The 18,796-nt window shown below is 44.1% G+C and overlaps 1 protein-coding gene across 1 annotated transcript in view; it reads left to right on the plus strand.

Moving 5' to 3' along the window:
• Nucleotides 1-18,260, plus strand: part of nek7 (NIMA-related kinase 7) — a 46,885-nt gene extending 28,625 nt beyond the window's left edge. The window contains exons 6-10 of the mRNA XM_029828005.1: nt 1,638-1,746; nt 2,492-2,599; nt 6,774-6,868; nt 12,742-12,855; nt 15,533-18,260. Of these exons, the coding sequence (XP_029683865.1) occupies nt 1,638-1,746; nt 2,492-2,599; nt 6,774-6,868; nt 12,742-12,855; nt 15,533-15,643 (537 nt within the window). The 3' untranslated portion in view covers nt 15,644-18,260. The remainder of the gene's footprint in view (nt 1-1,637; nt 1,747-2,491; nt 2,600-6,773; nt 6,869-12,741; nt 12,856-15,532) is intronic.
• The last annotated feature ends 536 nt before the right edge of the window (nt 18,261-18,796 follow it).

The following is an 18,796-nucleotide window of genomic DNA, read 5'->3' on the forward strand; positions in this document are numbered from 1 at the left end:
ACTCAGCAGCTCCACATCCGTGCAGCTCTACACAACAAATTAGGAGAGGTGAGGATTAGTGGTACAACAGAGTGAACATGGCAGGCTCAACACACTCATTTACACGCAGCGAATACATGCATACGGTCTACTGAAATCAAGAAAAGTGTGGAAACACTGCAACACACGTTCAGTGCTGCACTTCAGTTTATATATTTATGGATATTTGTGTATGTGTATGTATATATATGTATATGTATGTATATGTGTGTGTGTCCAGAGGTGTGTGCCATCCCATCCCATCGTAAACACATTAGTGTGTCATATGTAAAACAGAACACTGATGAATAAATTTAACATTTTTTATTCTTTTTGATTTCTGCTCCTTCACACCAATCTCCCTTGCTTTCTCTCTCTCTCTCTCTCTCTCTCTGACCATCTCAGAATTCAAATGAAATCAAATGGTCCTTGATTTGCATGCACTTACAGAATATTGCATGTGCAGTGTTTGCTATTAAAGGCATGGAGAAGAGGGTGGCGGTGGTGTTGGTGGGCGTCTATGTGCTCCCCCATTGACATCAAACAGTCCTCTGATATGGAAATGGAGGGCAAGGGAAGAATGGCTGCTCACTACGGCTTTGTTTGGATATAGGCCAAGGTCTATTCTCCCGTCTTTTCTTCTCTCTTTCTCTCCTTTCCTCATTTTATAGCTTTTCTTAATGTCATGTACATTCCCTTTACTCACATTGCCATCTTTCCTCTCTACTCCTCCATTACTCACTCATTACTTGGTGATAGCAATAGATCATTTTTACCAGCAGTGTCCTTGACACTTTGACCCTTACACTCACTGTGCAGGTATTCATTTCTGCATACAGTCAAACTTTCCAGAAACTCGTACGGATATTTGATAATAAGGAATCGTCGTCATTTCCTTTTAAAGGGTGTTTTAAAGCTGTTGGTGCATGCTAAGTTGTGTATTTCACATTCAACATTCTGGTCTCCTTTGCAAATGGAACCATAAGCACACACATTTAGATCCTAGAGGCAGAGTGAAACGTTACACTGTTTCGATCTTATCCGCTCATATTTGATCCTGGTCTCGTCATGATAATAATTTGACAGGTAGTCGTCACTGCGGTGGCTCTGGATACCCTAATGTTGGTGATCCCAAAACCCACTCACTTAGCCCAGCCAAATAAGCAAGTTAATCAATAAAGGAAAATAACTGGAAAAATTGAGCCATCGGAAGCTGGACTGTACCTAAGGAATAAGCTGTGTGCCAGATGGAAGAGTTTTGGAAGGTACCACAGTTTTGCGAGTGCATGTGCTTTCCATTGTGGACTGCAGTGAAAACGATACAGAGATCGGTTAGGTAAGAAACAGACTGGGAGCAGAGTGGTCTGGGTTCTATTAACTGTGGAGTCTGCACCATGGACCCAGTCTGGGGATGGATGCAGTATAAACACACACTGACATAAACACTTTGTCTTTACGGTACAGTGTGTGCTATCTTAAAAATGTTACTCCATGCTGCACCAATTTTTCCCACAGCTATAAAAATAATTTATTTGTTCTCTCCTCTAGGTATGCTAATGTTACACTCTGTGTGTGTGCGTGTGTGCGTGTGTGTGTGTGTGCTTGTTTTTATTTTATAGCACTTTAAGAAGCAGAGAAGGCTTATCCCAGAAAGGTCGGTTTGGAAGTATTTTGTCCAGCTCTGCAGTGCGCTAGAACACATGCACTCCAGGAGAGTCATGCATAGAGGTAATTCTGGCACACACACACACACACACACACACACACACACACACACACACACACACACACACACACACACACACACTCTCTCTCTCTCTCTTTTACATTGATTAGATCCTGGTAAACACTTAAACTCCCACACTTGGTGTAGACCGTCATGTTTCCATCTACCTGAGTTGTTCATTTGAAGAGAACCTCTCAAACACATGAGGAGTAATGCAACATTCTGCTGTTGCTGCCTTCATTTAAACCTGCATTCTCTCCTAAATAGAAATAAGGAAATGATTAGATGATGAAGTTGAATATGACAGACAGCAGAAGTGCACACTGTGCAGACAACATGGTGTTAACGGGCACATATGCTTTCTGTAGGACCTGGTCAAGGCCTGTTGATTTCCACAGTAACACGCACACACACACACACACACACACACACACACACACACAGCCTACAGGTGCTTAACTTCCGTTGGGCTGATTATTATTAGAGTGCAGCGACACTAATGACCTCTGAGTTTTAATGGCCACTTAACAGGGTGCCTATTCAGAATCCATTTATAATTACACTGGGGCATTACATTTCAAAGAAAAACATATCAAAGGGAAAACGCAACCAAAACCCTTTGGTTCGTGTTGCCTTCAATTAATATTTTCACTGTCAGGCTTAAACTTTCAGCATTAAGTATTCCGGTCCCTGAGATTGTTATTTTGGTGTCACTTTTCCCCTAATCTTCCTGCTCTCTTCTGTCAGATATCAAACCAGCCAACGTATTCATCACAGCTACAGGAGTAGTGAAACTAGGAGACTTGGGACTGGGGCGATTCTTCAGCTCGAAAACAACTGCTGCTCACTCGCTCGGTAAATCACAGCCGCCCAAACACGCGCAGACACACACTCTTCACATGTGAGCACACACATGCATCTGGACATGGTTGCCCACAATAATCACTCAGTGTTGGAAGTGTTTCATTAAGCTGGCTGAGCCCAGAGCTGCGTGTTCCGTAGACACGCTGCCTGGTCGTGGCTTTTGCCCTTTCATAGGCCACTTAGCCACTTCCTCTCGCGTTGACCTTTAAACCTAACACAGATGAGGTCTGGGCAGAGCTCTCTGACACATAGATCTGATTGTAAATGAGTGCTGTAAAATGAGCCAGGCAACTTTACAATGAAGGATATTGTTGGCAGTGATGGGGGCGTTTGGCACAGAAGATAAATCAAAATCGTAGTAATTTGTTTTTTTTAGTTTCAACAAGTGCTGCAAACTGTACAATAGATACAATTTGTGAATTTAAGTTTTTTTTTTTTAAACTAAAATATGTTCTGAGTCTCCTTTTCCAAAGCTCTCCCACCAAATATTGCCACATATTTAAATACATAATTTTATGCTTTGCAAACACACTCGCATGCAATCATTTACCTCTGATCTTCTCAGTTCAAAGGTGCCCAAGTGTTTAAATCACAAGCGTACCCATTAACAATTTGTTAACAACCTGTTCCTACCAGCACTAATCACTGTGACCTATTGTAAATGTCCCTGGAACTGTTTTTTCTTAAGCGTGGAAAGAACAAGACGTGCCATGATTGATATGAGCTGTACCCACAGTAAAGACTTTTTAGTCATAAATGATTAGGAAATTAGAATAAAAATAAATACGGGGCATCCTCAACATCATTCAACAGCTGGATATTTTCATGTTTTATATTTTTTATCTAGAGAGACCACTTAACTCTAACACAGCTGGAATTATCCCACGCTTTTTTTTCTCTAAATTGTAGAAAACTGAGCCTGTTTATAAAGTGGTGCGTCACTGTTTCACTTCCCGATGTTCATCCGTTAATGCCACAGACAGCATGCTATTCTCAGACTCTGCAGCGGCAACTTAGCCTATGAGAAGGTGTAAATCATATGATCCACGACACCATGTGTAGTGGCAGGAGACGCAATGATTGCTCATTAAATCTTGATTCCACAGCGCCCTCCTCAGGCCGTGTGAGGCCAGGCAGCCCCAGAAGCAGAGGGGTCATCTGGAACGCCCGTCGTTCAGACAATCTTTGTTTGCATGTCATAAACCCCCAGATTTAGCTAATTATCGTATTTCTTTTATAAGGATTGCGAAATGAATCTCTGAAGTGCAGACAACTAAATTAGTCATTTTTTAATTGATTGCTTTGGATTTGTAAATTCATTAGTATATAAGTATTAGTATAAGAACATTTCAGTTTCCTTATGTTGGTTCTTTTCAGAAGTTAAACCTGATTCTAGTGAAACCAGGGGAAAGTAACTTCATGGTTTTTGTTTTTGAATATCTGCTATTTTTATTTGCCAACACCCCCCTCCAGCTTTACTAAATTGTCCTCCCCGCAACACTTTTTTCCTTTCTGGTGTCTTGACTTTAAGCTAGAAAGAGAGAGAAGAGGAGAAGAAAAAGAGATGATAAGAACAGGTGACAAAGAAGAGAAACAGAGTGTGTCAGGTGTGAGAGGAGAGAAGAGAGAGAGAGTATGGTATAAAAAAAGAGCTTAACTGTGACAGAAAGAAAAAGAGGGCTGGTAGTTTAAGCAGAACGCTTTTAAAGTCCACGCGTATGACGGCTTATAGACTCTTACTACACTGACCCACAATAACAAAAAAAAAACCCAAAATGCGTTGCACGATCTTCAGAGTTCTTCAGGGATTATGTACACACGGTTCATAAAAAGAAAGAAAAGTTGTTCACTACCTGGAAAGTTCATGCAATCAAGACTGAAATCAGAGACTAGCCAATTGGCAGTAATAAGAAGTATAGCATACCTGCAATTAACGCCTGTAATGACAGAGGTGTTAACGATTCTTACGGGGGTAAAAGCAAAAAAAAAGAGCAGAAGGAAAACGAGAAACAGAGACTTCAGAGGGAGGCTGCTGTTGGAAATAGTGACAATTTAGCATGTATGCAAAGACAGGGTGATCTTGTAAAAGTTAGCAAGCAAGTTGTGAAACCAAAAAGGAGGCTGCGATCCAACCAAGGGTGACTCAGCTGGACCTCTAGTAAAGCAAGAAAAACCATAATGGGCACATAAGGGGATGGAAAATGTCTTCTGAGAACCTTCCCTGGCTGTGCTGCTGCAGCTGCCTTCAGTGTAATGTTTTATTTGTTCAATCACAATAGCACAGAGGCAAAATCAGACTTCACCCTGTGTCTGAATGAGAAATTCATTGAGATTCTGAGAAGCTGCTGCTCACTTGCTGTTCAAAAGAGAAGGGAAAAATCCCCGAAAAAATAAATTGACAACAGCCCACAAATGTTTTAAAACGTGCCCTAATGGTCTGAGCAAAGCTTTAATTTTGAATAACAAATAATTTGCAGTCAGATGAACAGCCGTGTTTGAAAGAACCCAGATAATTGTTCATTTAAAAGCACATTAAACAGGAGGATCTTGATACTGGCTGGCATCTCACCTCCTATACAACAGCCATTACCCTGTTTTTCACAGAATACACTGTTGTCACAGCCATTCACAATAATGGAAATCAATCCCAACATGACTTTCAATTTATTTGCATGAATAAGTAATGTGGCCTTAATTTAGCATGCTGAAGGAGCCCGGGCTCAGCGCCGCTGCCTTTTTTAATGCAACTATTAGCATAAGAGAGGCTGATTCTTTTAATCAACTAATAATGAATGTTCGGGGAGCTTGTTCAGACCGCACTGTGAGACCTCCCAGCGCACCCGTACACGCACTCACACACACAATCTCACATACCACGGGTATATGTGGAGGGCCAATTAAAGCAGCAATCCCCAGTCCTGTGTTTATTCTTACGTGGTCATTCTTGCTTCATCTTTGTCTGTGCAGATGCTGCTTTTTTTTCTGAAATGACAGGTAACACTTCATTATATGAAACCACACATTTAGGATAAGTGTGTTTCTCAACCCAATTAGGTCTGGAGCAAAATTAAAATGGTTAGCTTTTGTATTAATGCCTCCGGACTTCAGATCTCCTGGCTTCTTTTATAATCGTTGCATTAATCACATTTCTAATATTGAATTTCCTCTGACCTGATAATGTGCAGAATTACTCTGGGGTCCTTATTTTACCAGACACATTAACATTATGCTGAGGACGACGCAGGAAGGCTTTTTACTGCCATGGTTTTCTTTCCACCTCCTTTAGTTCAGTTACCTTCTGTTGAAACTCCTCCCCGTTGTCCTTTTGGACTGTGGTTAACAGAATTGATTCAGCTTTCTAGATATGAAAGGCACATCTGTCCAACAGCGTTACACTGACGGTGTCGCCTTTGCTCCAAAGCATGTGGAATCGGCTCCTTTTGCCCTGCTTTAGTCAGAGGGGTTGGTAAAAGTTTCCATCCCTCAGCCATGTGTGTTTAATGGGAAACCTCTGCAGAGCGCGCTTGATAGACTCCTGCATGTGAAATCACAGAAAACAGAACTCAAGTGAAAAAGTAGCCTTTGCCATTCAGCTGGGAACACAGTAAATATTCCATATTTTCCAGGAGTGTGCTATGGACGTGCTGCTGAGCTGTGGCTCCTGCGTGTGTCCAGTTTGGGCGAAGGGCCGATCCTCTGGATGTCTGCCAGCCGCATTGGCCGCCTGCGTTTCTTGAGTTTCTAAACCAGAGCCAGCATTAATCTCTGCTGCTGCTGTCAGGACGTATTCAGACTACTGTTTTACATCATTACAGAACCTCAGCAATCAGAACTGATTTATACATATGTTGTGGCTGCACATATCCTATACGGTACTCGTACACTCATGTGCACCATGTGAGGGTTCACAGAGACAGCTAACCTTATTTCATCCAACATTACTCGAATAGATTTAAACATCGAGCATCTCGACCCCCTGAATGTGTGACAGTATGAGATGCCATCGCCGCCCCCCCGTCTGCTTCTCTATGCTGTGTGAACTGCGTCAGTGATGTCGATGAACTGGGGACGCGTGGGTTCCAATGCAAAAATGTTAAAGCTGCTTTTCTTTCCCACCTCTGTCACTTTCATGAGCCCTCTCTCTCTCTCTCTCTCTCTGTTCCAGTGGGTACTCCTTACTACATGTCACCAGAGAGGATACATGAAAATGGATACAACTTCAAATCTGACATCTGGTCGCTAGGATGCCTGCTTTACGAGGTAAACCATGGCGATGCGTGCTCCCGCTCTCGTCTTGCAGTCGACTGGCGGAGTGACATGAAAACGCGTTGGTTAAACTGAATATTTCCAAAACCAAAAGTGAACAAATCCAAATTCAAACTGTCTGTGTTGCCTTCACATACACCTTAGCTATGACCTGTGATTGGTGTAAATTGACAAATATGCCTACTTTGGTTGGAATGATGTGCTTAAATTATATTCTCTACCTTTTATTCTCCCTTTGCTGGTGTGGGTCGGTTTAGCCGAGCCCCTGTGACTGTTTGGGTTCAAGGGTTTTTTGCCTGGGAACCTGCTAAACATTGAAAAGCTAGAGGGTGAAGAGAACTGACACAGCCATGTGTTTTAGATAAGGCCGCCCAGTGACACTGACTAGTTTGATTAGTCCGTACTGGGGAGCAGCGCACCGCAGGGCTCTGCTGTGGACCACACTGAGTGGAAATAAGCCCAGGAGGAGGGAACAAAGAGCAAGGAGCCCAACAATGATGGACGGGGATGAGAACAGTCAATCTGATGTTTCATCTTGCCAGTTTTCACGTGTAGCAAGAAGACACACACACATACACACACACACGCGCGCGCACGCGCGCGCTTTCAGAGTCGGCCACTGCAACACCCACATTTTGCTCTCCTCTCTTAACTCCCCCGAGTCGCTGATCACTTGGGCTGCATTTCAACGCACCAGTGACTGCACCTTCTGCACAGCGCCTCAGGCATAGAGGTGGAGAAATAGTGCTAGGAAGAAGTTTTTGCTCGGCTTGCAGGTCATGGTTGCTCAGAGACCACAGTCCTTCATGCTAATTAGCTCCCCACAATGCAGTGCGGCATGGCGGGGCTGTGGTTGGCTGAAAGCAGGCGGTGCTGTAGGTCGCATTCTCTCAGCACAATTTGTGTCTGCGTTTTAGTTTCTTTACAATAAGGGTGATATAAAATCCAAATTTGTTGGCTTGTGCAGCATTACTGCATTTCATTTTCTAATTTACACGGTGGCCGTCAAGTGAACCCAGACCTCGATTTTATTTTACAAATCCTTTAAGTTCTCCCAAAAATGTCTTCTGCTTGGTCGCCACCTTTGTGTTTTATACATCAGGGCTGATGATAAAAGTGTGTTTTTACTTCTGTAAGTTCCAGTGTTTGTTGGAGGAAGCTGTTCGTGTTAAATTGTTACACCATTGATTGGTTTGCACTAACGCTCAGCTGGGCCCCAACCGTGGACTTTTATCACCCTTTGGATATTTACCAGTGGTCACAGCCCAGAATAATCATTGAAACAAGATGGGGAGATGAGGAGAAGGAATGAAGAGAGCCAGGAAGCAAAAGTGAAAAAATAAAAGGCGACTTGGTGCTCCCGCAGGAGGTCAGGAGGCAAAGAATCCACATGACAGGTGTGAAAGGAAAAGAGGATCCATACAGGAAATGTATAGCTAGAGAGAGGTCTTCAGAGAGGCTTGAAGAAGAGAGAGAGGCTTGGAGAGCCATTGCAAAGGGGAAGAAGTGGAAAGGGAAAATAACAAACACTGGAGCCGGAATTCCAGCCAACAGGTCAAGGTGAGCCCTGCACGGAGCCCGTGGAGATGAAGATTTTACAACCTTATTGTTTTTAGAGCAGCTTTCACCCCGCCATGCATATTCTTTTTGAAGAGCAAGCCCTCACTTTCTCCTCTCACTCAGCTCCATAGTGCATTCTGTTTTACCTCCATCTTTCTTAAAATACTATCCTCTCTTCTCCTTCCCTCCAAATGCCTTCCCTTTCCCTCACTTAACCTTAAGGCATAAGGAATTCACATAGAAATCCGCACACCGTCCCTTTGGTACTTGTCAAATTCTTGCTTGAGCATAAAATATGGCCGTGCCGGTGTGTGTTTTTGTATACGTGTCCATCCTTGTGTGTTTATCCCAGGGATCTTTGTTTTTTATGTGGGGAACTGCTCTGTTCGAGAGAACCTGCGTTGTTTTTTTTGTTTTTTTTTTCATGCCTCGGGGTTGGTTTAAGGTCCAAAGCGTCTGCCTGTCAATACCTGGTCATTGTATGTGCGTCTATCTTTATCTTCCATTCTCTTTGATCCCTTTCTCCTTGTGTCTGACCTAATTACATCACCTGACCCTGCCCTGTGCATATAACCCCAACTCCCTGCGCCCCTCTAAACGTGGAGGCTGAAGTCATCGGGGATGTTCCTCTGGATGACCAGGAAGGATTTGGTCGATGGCTTTGTGGCGCATCGCTCTCTCCGGTTGTTCTTTGTCAAATCCGTCTCACATTTCTGCATTGGTTTCTCCGCTCGGTGTGTTCCCTGTAAAAGAGATGCTTTCCACGCACACTTCAGGTCTCCGGCTCGCACGGATGTTTTGCGGTTGCTGTGTTTGGTATAAAGGTTAGCCAAGGGGGGAGAATATCTTGAAAAGCTTTACTGGAATGTGTCTCCTTCCTGTAGGAGCTCAGCCATCCATACCTCTGACTGTGCTCATGTCTCATGCCTCCTGCTTTATTCCTCTCCCTCCCCTCTTGTTTTGCAGTTGGTTTTATGAGGCCCAAAAATGCTGGGTTCCCGGCAGCTGGCGTTGGCATGTGATGAGTTGGCCCTGTGGCTAGGTCTCTATATGTTTTTGAAAATCCGAGTGGGGTTTTCACAAACAAAGCCTGCTGCCTGTGGATAGCCTTGTTTCCCTTTTATGTGTTTCACAGCCTGTGTGTAGTTTTTGACGTGTTAACATACATGTGCCTCCTAACAGAGCCTGTAGGAGACGGCCAAATCAAGCAAATTATCTGACCCGTTTGTGGCTATTATGTCACATTTTCTCCATATGTTTGTGACCCCCCACAGCCCATCTTTACCTTTCCTTCCTACCCTATATTTACTGTTAAGTCTTAATGGGCTTTGGGAAGCAAACGGTCAATTCATTTGTTTTTGAGCCTATTTAGAAGAGCTTTTAATTTAAAAAGGGAACAAATGCCTTAATTTTTGTTATTTTGTTGACAATAATAAAAATTGTGCATGGTAGGGTTTTTCTTTAAAGAGGTGCTCAGAGGTTAGTGCTGTTCCCAAGTTTACTCTTTCCCAGTGTTTTTGTGGGGGTCGTATTTTAATATGTAGTCAACAGACTTGGTGCAGTGGCTTTGCCCTGTCAGCAGAAAAAGCCAATAAATGCAAAACCTAGAATGCTGAAGTGTTTCTTAAATACTCCAGCACACTATCTGCTCTCAGCTGCAGCAGGAAGTGAACTCAAGGAACACATCCTTCCTCACATCCAACCCAACACTTTTACTGGGTTGGTCCGTTCTGCCAGTGTTTTTCCCTCTTCCGTGGATGACTGCCCTGGGTGCAGGTATATTTTTAATGACTGTCCCTGCAGCATGACGCATCGCCCTGATTAATGCATCATCATAAAACCACATAGAGGACCAGTGAGCACATAAAAAGTCATGCTTTCTTCACATATACTCTTTCACTCACTCATTTCCTGCCCGTCTGTGTGTGTGAGAGTGAGACCGCTGTTCTCACAGTTCGGATGTTTTCGTTCATGCACCAAAAACAAGTTTGGGTTTTTATCAATGAGCAAGTTGTGAGAAGTTCTTTAATGCCAGGATTGGCTCCAGGGGGTAGATGGAAGAATAGGGTGCAGAAGTCACTCCCTCATCACTTCTTTTAATTGGGGTTTGGAAGGAGAAGCGGGAAAGAGAGGAGGATCAGGAAGGTTCCACCCAGACGCCGTTACATGGATGGCGATGCTCCTTTTACATGCCACAGCCTGGCCAGCTGAAGAAGAGCTGATGAACAAAGGAGAGAGAGAGAGGGTCCACGTGTGGCTATTCTCTCCCTCCTCTCTCTCTCTCTCTCTCCCCCCGTGTGTGTGTGCATGCACAGACTCACGCCACCAGCAGAGCACACCCCTCAGACAGACAGCAGGCATGCGTGTGCATCGCATGTCTCTGGAATATCAATGAACCAAACACACACAGGCTTGTACACGCCAGGGCCTCAGAGGTCAGAGAGTGAGTCAATCATCTAACCACTGCGACGACACAGTCTGAAAAAAGGTGTGTGTGCGTCTCTGTGTGTGTGTGTGTGTGGGAGAGAGAGAGAGAGAGCGCGTGCTGAGAACAGGGGGCCGGCAGCTGTCAGGGGCTGGGAGCAGCAGGCACTAATGAAGCAGATGAATAGTGCAAAAACTCCCAAATACAAACAGGACAGTTGACATTTTTCATCTGTCAAAAGCAGAAGATGCATGAAAATACGATTGGGTCTTGTTTAACCCTTCTCCTTCTGGTGTCTCTCTTTTTCTCTGACTTTTTGCGAAATTGAAATGACTTTTACTCCCGTGACAAGGGTGCGGATGTATTTATTTCCTCATCATTTGTTTTTTAATTAATATGCTTGGTAGTGAGTCTTTAGGCAGGCGTAGTCCGACTGCAGCCCCCCCCCCCCCCCCCACACACACTCGTTAATGCTGACGTAGCTGTTTTTGATGAGCTCCGTAGGTTTAATGCATCAGCTTTTGCTGCTTTAATCGCCACCAAAACAAATGGGAAATCTTGGGTAACAGATAAGAGACTTTGTTCCCAGCGGAGGTTCATCATCGCTGACACACACAGGGATCCGCATTTTCTCACACATCCCGTCGCTGTCAGCCTCCCGCTGAGCCTCTTTCAGCAGTCGTCAGAACAGGGGGGGACCACTGTCCGATTCCTTTCAGACGGGGGTCGGCGGCTGTTTATTTTTGAGGACGCGCTGCATTAATGTGATGTTTGATTAAGACTCACAGATGAATGTTTGGTGGTAAGTGATGTCCAGAGGAGAGAAAACCCACTGAGATGCTGCTGCTGCCGCCGCCTGCAGGTGGTGACGCGGGCTCTGTCAGAATCTGCACCATCACAATTGTTTTGGGTTCTTTTTTCTTTTTTCCAGCACCATTAATATTTTAGATGTGTCCAGCTGCCCACAAGCTGGCACTTTTTCAGGCAATTTGCCACAAACTGTGTGTCATCATCAGTTTTATTCATGTACAATCCTGATATTGTTCTTTGCAAATGGGCAAAAGTGTTTAATCCACCTTCACCTTTCCATATGTAGCTCCTCTCACAGTCTTGATTTTTATTTTATGGTCCTTTTTTTAGCTGCATATTTGCTTCTGTTGTCTGTTTTTATTTTTTTTATTTTTTTGTAAGCTGGCACATCCCACCTGGATCAGATCCATATGTACACGCATTCCTATTGTTTTTTTTGTTTTTTCCCCCTCCACCAATTAACAGGCTGTCAGACACATACCATATCCTCCCCAGTAATGCTGTATACACACCTGAAGTGGAAAAACAGAACAAACCTGTAAAAAAGTAGAAAAACTCAACAACTTTATGTGCTATAGTAAACGTGTGATTTTTTTCTCATCCTATTTATATCTGTGTAATCCTCCCTGTTCCAATTTATACGTCTGCCATAAATTACGTGTGTGTGTGTGTGTGTGTGCGTGCGGCCTGTTTGTGTGGGTTTGTGTGTGTTTGCGTGCATTTATGAAGAACATATTAAAAATGGGAATGCCGCCCAGCACGGTAGAAAGCACCAGCACTCTGCGTTGTCCTGTGCACTCATTTCCTCGGGACGTATCATGACTGACGTCACCCGGCTGCTGCTTCTCTCTTCTCGCTGACGTTTCCGTTCACACTTCTCAGCAATGAGTCTCGTCTCCGAGGTTTCACAAAGTTCTGATACCTCAGAGACCTTCTAGTTAAACTTGTAGTCTTTTTGCCTCACTTGCACACGTGTGGATTTAATCCATGACACGTTGATCCAGTGATCAGTCAGTCGCCTGTCTGAAATCCCATAATTCTTCCTCCTTCTGTCCATATTCTTCTGCTGCAGATGGCCGCCCTACAGAGTCCGTTCTACGGGGACAAGATGGACCTTTACTCCCTTTGTAAGAAAATAGAACAGTGTGACTACCCCCCTCTTCCCTCAGATCACTACTCAGAGGAGGTAAGTGCTGCACAGCTGACCTTACCTTCAGCGTTCCCAAAATCTTTGAAGCGAGCTGCTCATGGAAGCAGCCGCCGCCAGTTCTGTCTTCTCTGAGCCAGTTTGCTGATTTTGAGTTTTGTTGACAATCAAAGTGTTTTTTTTCTTCTTCTTCTTTATAAAATGAAATCCACCCAACTGTTTGAGCCACGATGCAGCACGAGTTTACTCTCTGATCAAAAGATTGGCTCTGATTAGGACTTTAAATTAAATGCACATATCCAAAGCATCTGGCCACGCTACAAAGTGGAGTGGAAATAAATGGGCTGGAGTGTCATGTTTCCCCCGACTGAATGTTAACTCATCTGCTGTAATTCTGCTTAGGCCCGCTCGAGCACAAAGATTTAATATAGTCGGGCTGCGGTGAACGAGCACCTTCCCCCTGATTGATGCTGATGTGTGTGTGAATGCGCGTGGCTTTGCTTTGTCTTTGCATGTCGCTTCCTCCAGCGAAGATTTCTGCCTCTTTCCCTTCAACGTATAAAGTCAAACACACGCGCGGTGGTTAGTGAAAGTCTGCTTTGGTTTTTTTACACGGTGATTGACAGCCAAAGCTGAAGCTAAAACCAGGACTTTAACCCATTCTAGCACGTCTCACAGGTGCTAACGACCGATGAACTTAGGCAAACACATGTAAGGAAGTCCGTCCGCGCTGTCGTGGGGTTTCTGTGCTGCGTGTTCCAGGCCCACCCAATAACTCTGCGTGTAGTAGACTTATATACCGGCATGTAAAGGGCAGCAGCTTCAGTGCTGAGCGCAGATAATGGCCAGTAAAACTCACCGACTGGATAAATCCTAATTATAAAATGTGCTGTGCTGCTGCCGTTAGCGCCACAATTTCTGTCGGCTGAATGAAGCCACAAAAGAAATAATTCAGCTCAGAACCGAGTCTTTAAAGGCGGTACGCTGTGGATATTGATGAAATAATAAATTCCTACGAGTCTTTGGAGGACGCGGGCCGTCTGTCCTCCGCTGTGATCCAGGACAGTCGCACTGCAGCAAGTTTTGCCTGCAGTGACTGAGAGCTGCAGTCGTCCCAGCTGTCACTCACGTCTCTGTGGACACACCAGACAAACCAGGTTTGGGACGCACATTAACCATTTATGACCATATCCACGCAGCACCGCTGTGGAGCCCAGACAAGACTCCAGGACAGTCTCGCAAGTAGGGGACAAATCAGAAATACAAAAAAAAAAACGTTAATAATTTCACCAGATTCCAGCCATGCAAACTTCTGTTTAAACATGTTTAGTTTAAACATGTGACGAGCGAATAACACTGATAGTGAAAAGATCTCCCAACCTCTGAGTCCAGCAGGAGAAAATGCCTCTTGTTCGTCCTAAACACGGAAGCATCGACACTCTTTTCTTTATTTTCTTCTCCTTTATGGTCTCCCAGCAACGTCTCCCCTAAAACACAAGAATGATAACAAAGAAATGCCACTGATGGCGTGTGTAAAGAGTTCAAAGTTTAGCTTATTTATTTTATACATATCATTTTATTATCCTTCCCACTCTGGAGAAGTACTTTAAACAAAGTGATCGTTCAATTAGTGGCCATGTTCTCACTGTATAGTGAAACATTCTAATATCCTTTAAGTTGTTTCATCGCCGTCCCAAATTTTCCGTGCGCGTCTGTGTGTTTTTACAGCACAGGAGCAATTTTGCAAGTGTGTATTTTGGTTGCAAGAGCTCCCTCTTCACGCACCACTCTGAGATCTGCTCCGCATGTCACCCCCATCCCGGAGAAAGGGAGACAAAGCGAAAGAGAGAGGGAGAGGGAGAGCGAGAGACAGGGCGATGGAGAGATGGAGATGAGGGGGCTGCCTGCAGCGGCTGTCTGGATGTAAACAATGCTCCTGAAGGATCGGCAGAAAACTGTCAGCTGCTCATCTTTGTTGTGTCATTTAACCATCTCCGTCTGTGCTCAGCCCCCCTGCACACCCCACGCCTCCATTCACTAACACCCTCTTCTACCTGACACCCCCCCCCCGTGCTCCCCCACTCGCCATGCAAAGGAGCGCATGAATATTTTACATATCTGCATCTCCGCTCTTCCCCGCTCCGTCTCCATTCTGCAGGACTAATTCTCAGACTGTCTAAATTTGCATCTCGCTCGCTCGCTCGCTCTCTCTCTCTCACTTTTTCCTCTCTGTGGTTGAGGAGGAGTCGTCCAAGCCAGTGCCACGCAACAGCGGCCAGGAAGTCGGCAGACAGTTACCATAGCAACCCCGTGTAGATGTTTTCTTTCCCCTCCATCTTTTATTCTCCTCTTCTTTTAATGATGGCAGTGGCTGTTTTGCCTGCGAGCCTGTCTGTCGATCTGCTGAAATCAACCGGTTTCAAGTCTAAGTGCCGTCTCCGCGTGGCAGCTGCTCGTGCACGTGCGTGCGTGCGCGCGCACGTGCGTGGATGCAGCAGACCAGCGGATGATTAGCACCCTCACCCATCCTCGCGTCTTTGTCTCGGCTCCATTTAGCTGGTCCCGTTACCCGATTAAGGGAAAAGCTTCGTGAACAGCTTAAGATGAGCTCTTTTATTCTCTTTATAAAACCACACCTCCGTCCTGCTACATCGACACTGACTGTTTGTTTTCCTCTCCTCACCTCCAACCCCCCCCCCCCCCCCCCCTTCACTAGTTGAGGAACTTGGTAGATATGTGCATCAACCCCGACCCGGAGAAGAGGCCGGATATCACCTACGTGTACGACATTGCTAAACACATGAAGAGCATAACACAGGGCAGCTAAGCCCAGAGACGCACACACTGTAGCCTACAGAACTCTTCCCCGCCTTCATCCCTGCTCGTCATGCTGGACTCGTACACATCTGTCAGCTTTTTTTTTTTTTTTTTTTTTTAACTGTCCATCCACAGTTTAATTCCTTGTGATAACACTTGTAATTGAATTGTATTTTTAAGGTGACGGTAATGTTTTTTCCTCCACCTTTTCTGCCCAGAGAGCAAGAAACCGTCTTTTGTTAAACGTGGACGATCGTACAAAAGTGTAAGTCTGTTGGCTCTGACACTGCCGTCCTGTATTTTCACACATTAGGAGCCGTTTGCGTTCAGCAGCTGCTGGCACGGACGTCGTGTTTCCTGGAATGTAGTGAAATTGATTTAGAGAAAGGGCCCGTTACGTGTAAGGATGACGAGTTAAACCTCGTGAAGACCCCTGTATTTAAACTCTGGAGAAAAGAAAAAAAAAAATCCACATTGATTCAGTATTTCCTGGCACTTATCTTCAAAACCCAGACTTTTGGTTATTTTGGTTTGTTTTGCGAAGCTAAAGAAAGCAGAAAAACCACCGCTGATGAAGAGATTTCGACTAAAGGGCAGCAGAACAGAAGGTGGTGATGGTGTTATTGATGGTTGAGACGCTGCAGCGTTGCACTTTCCACCCTGGTACTGGAAGGCTGGCAGGGTGATCATATATTATGAATGTATATAGAAAGGGAGGATCATTTAGAGGGTAAAGTAGATATCTGCTGGGGGGGGGGGGGGCGCGAGCAAATGTCTCCACAACACTTTGAATGTAAGTCTTTTTGACACCTATGTATTGTCTGAAAACTTCAGAATGTCTCTCTTTTGACAACCTGGAAGGAGCCGTTGAAGATGTAACAAAGGCGGTTTTATGTCAGTGGTTTACTTCCGTCACTGAGGAACCCCCCCCCCCCCCCCCCTCCCCCCCACAGCAAACCGGTCCACCCGTCAGCTCCACGTAGCTTTACTGCTATTAAATGTTGTGACGCGTTTCTGCTTTAACTCCCCGTGATGGTGTAAAAATAAGCAAACCCAAAGGGACGGTTCTGGCCGGGGGTTGGCGAAGGTTTGACGCCGCAGGAGCGTTTGTGGACTAAATGTTGGCTGGTGATGTTGCTGTGCAGGTTTGCAGTGAGAGGATCCTCTAGAATGTTGTGCTCATGAACCAATTGCTGTTTAACGGTCTGGTTCTTGGCTCGGGGTTGAAAGGATTTACCAAAGAAAAGAGGATTTTTAACATTTAAAGGTACATTTTTAAGTGAGAGGCAAACATTTTTACTGAAAATACAAAAAAAAACAACAACGATGGGACTCGACTGTAAATAACAAAGAAGGTTTAATGGCTCTTTGAACTGTTTGAGGAATAAATGGATCTATTTGAACGGTGAGTGGGTTTACACTAGTTTATCACCACCAGCCCTCGATGTGGTTAAACCATCAATTATTCTTTTTTTTTTTTCCTTTTATTGTGTTAAAATATTCAAAAGATTATTGGGAATCTAAAAAAACCTGTTGTTTTCTTCTGCCTTTTTGTAAATCTTCATCTGGTTCCACACAGTGTTGTTGGATTTACCAGTTTTCAGTAATGTTCCGTGTTTTATCTGAGCTTTCGTCCATAAAAATGAGCGGAGAGACGTTGATGTTTGATCATGGCTGCAAAATCACCACTCAGACATCATCTTTTATGTCTATAAACCACAAAAACCTGATGGAGAAAGTTCATCTTCAGGTTTCCACAGAAGCCAACGCGTCCCTCTGCAGCTTCCTCTCAAATTAAACAGCCCTACAATTCATTAATCCCCCTTTCTTGCCTTTTTTTCCTTTTTTTTTTTTTTTTTGTTTAAAAAGCTCATACTGTTGAGGAAAAAATTAAGTTATTTTGTTTTGGTCCACATGTTTTTTTCTTGGTGTCTCTATTATTAACTTTGGTAAAGCTGTTTAAAACGTGTTTGCCAGTTTTCACCTCTGTGTGTGTTTTCCCCCGTTTGTCGTCGCCTCTCTGCCACAGTTGTGAGTCCAATTCAATTTGAGCCGGTTTTTGTTTTATTTAGCAACATCTAAATATTCAGTTTAAACCTCGACAGAAGTTTGGTTCAATGTGACCTAAAGAGGTCACATTGAACCAAATATTAAATTTGTTCCTTTTTATTCAGCTTTAATAGTTTACAGCGAAGCCTTTTACAGCCTAGACGTAGGGCCTAGAAGGAAAAAAAATCAGTTGTATTTTTTACAGCGTGGCAGAAAATGTTGCATCATTTGATATTTGGCTTCTAAATCATGTGATTTTCTGTCACCTTAAAGACTCCCGGGGACCGGTGTCGGGTTCTGGTGCCTTAATCCTCTTTGAACGGGATGGTTTTTGTTTACTTGCAACATAACTTTTAAAATTTTGGTCTCTTCTTTTGTCAGGATGTGTTCTGTTTCCTTGTCTTTAACATGTGGCGGCGCCCAACTTTTTCACGTTTGCATTGAAGAGTCCAGTCATGCTCCATACAGTCCAATATTGGAAGCGATGTTATGTTGTTTTTGGTTGTTTCATGAACATTTGATGTCTTCGTTGCAAATGCTTTGTATGCTAACAATGCAATAAAGCTTTTAAAATCCTCCTGGGAGTTGGACTATTTGTAGTTCTTGAAGGATTTTATTTAAAGCATCACATCAGAGATGAATGTCAAATGTAAAACTCTCTCTCTCACACACACACACACTCGCACACACACACACACACACACGCCGACATTTTTCCCTCGTTTTTCTTGAAAGTATTTTGTTTTTCAATCAAACTCCACCATCGACTGTTTTGAAGCTGCCTAAATGCTGCTTTAAAACCGCGGTGCATTGTGGGTAATCCCCGTTCCACTATGGTAAAATAACTCAGCGTTCAGAAACAGACAAACGTCTCCTAATTCTGCAGATTATCTGAATTTGGAAAAACGGCAAATTGCGTCTTCAGAATTGTTCCAAAGAGAAGTTGAGCTTTCCAAGATGATATGAGGAGGGAACCCCCCCCCCCCCCACACACACACACACCAGGAGCGAATGTCCTCATTTGTGTTGCTTCATTAATTCCTTCTGTGCTTGAGGTCATTAGCTAAATGTTTACCCTATCCTCCCCTCTTGTTGCCCCCCCAACTCTCCTCCC

The sequence above is a fragment of the Takifugu rubripes genome, chromosome 20 (assembly GCF_901000725.2).
Source record: "Takifugu rubripes chromosome 20, fTakRub1.2, whole genome shotgun sequence".
NCBI lineage: Eukaryota > Metazoa > Chordata > Actinopteri > Tetraodontiformes > Tetraodontidae > Takifugu > Takifugu rubripes.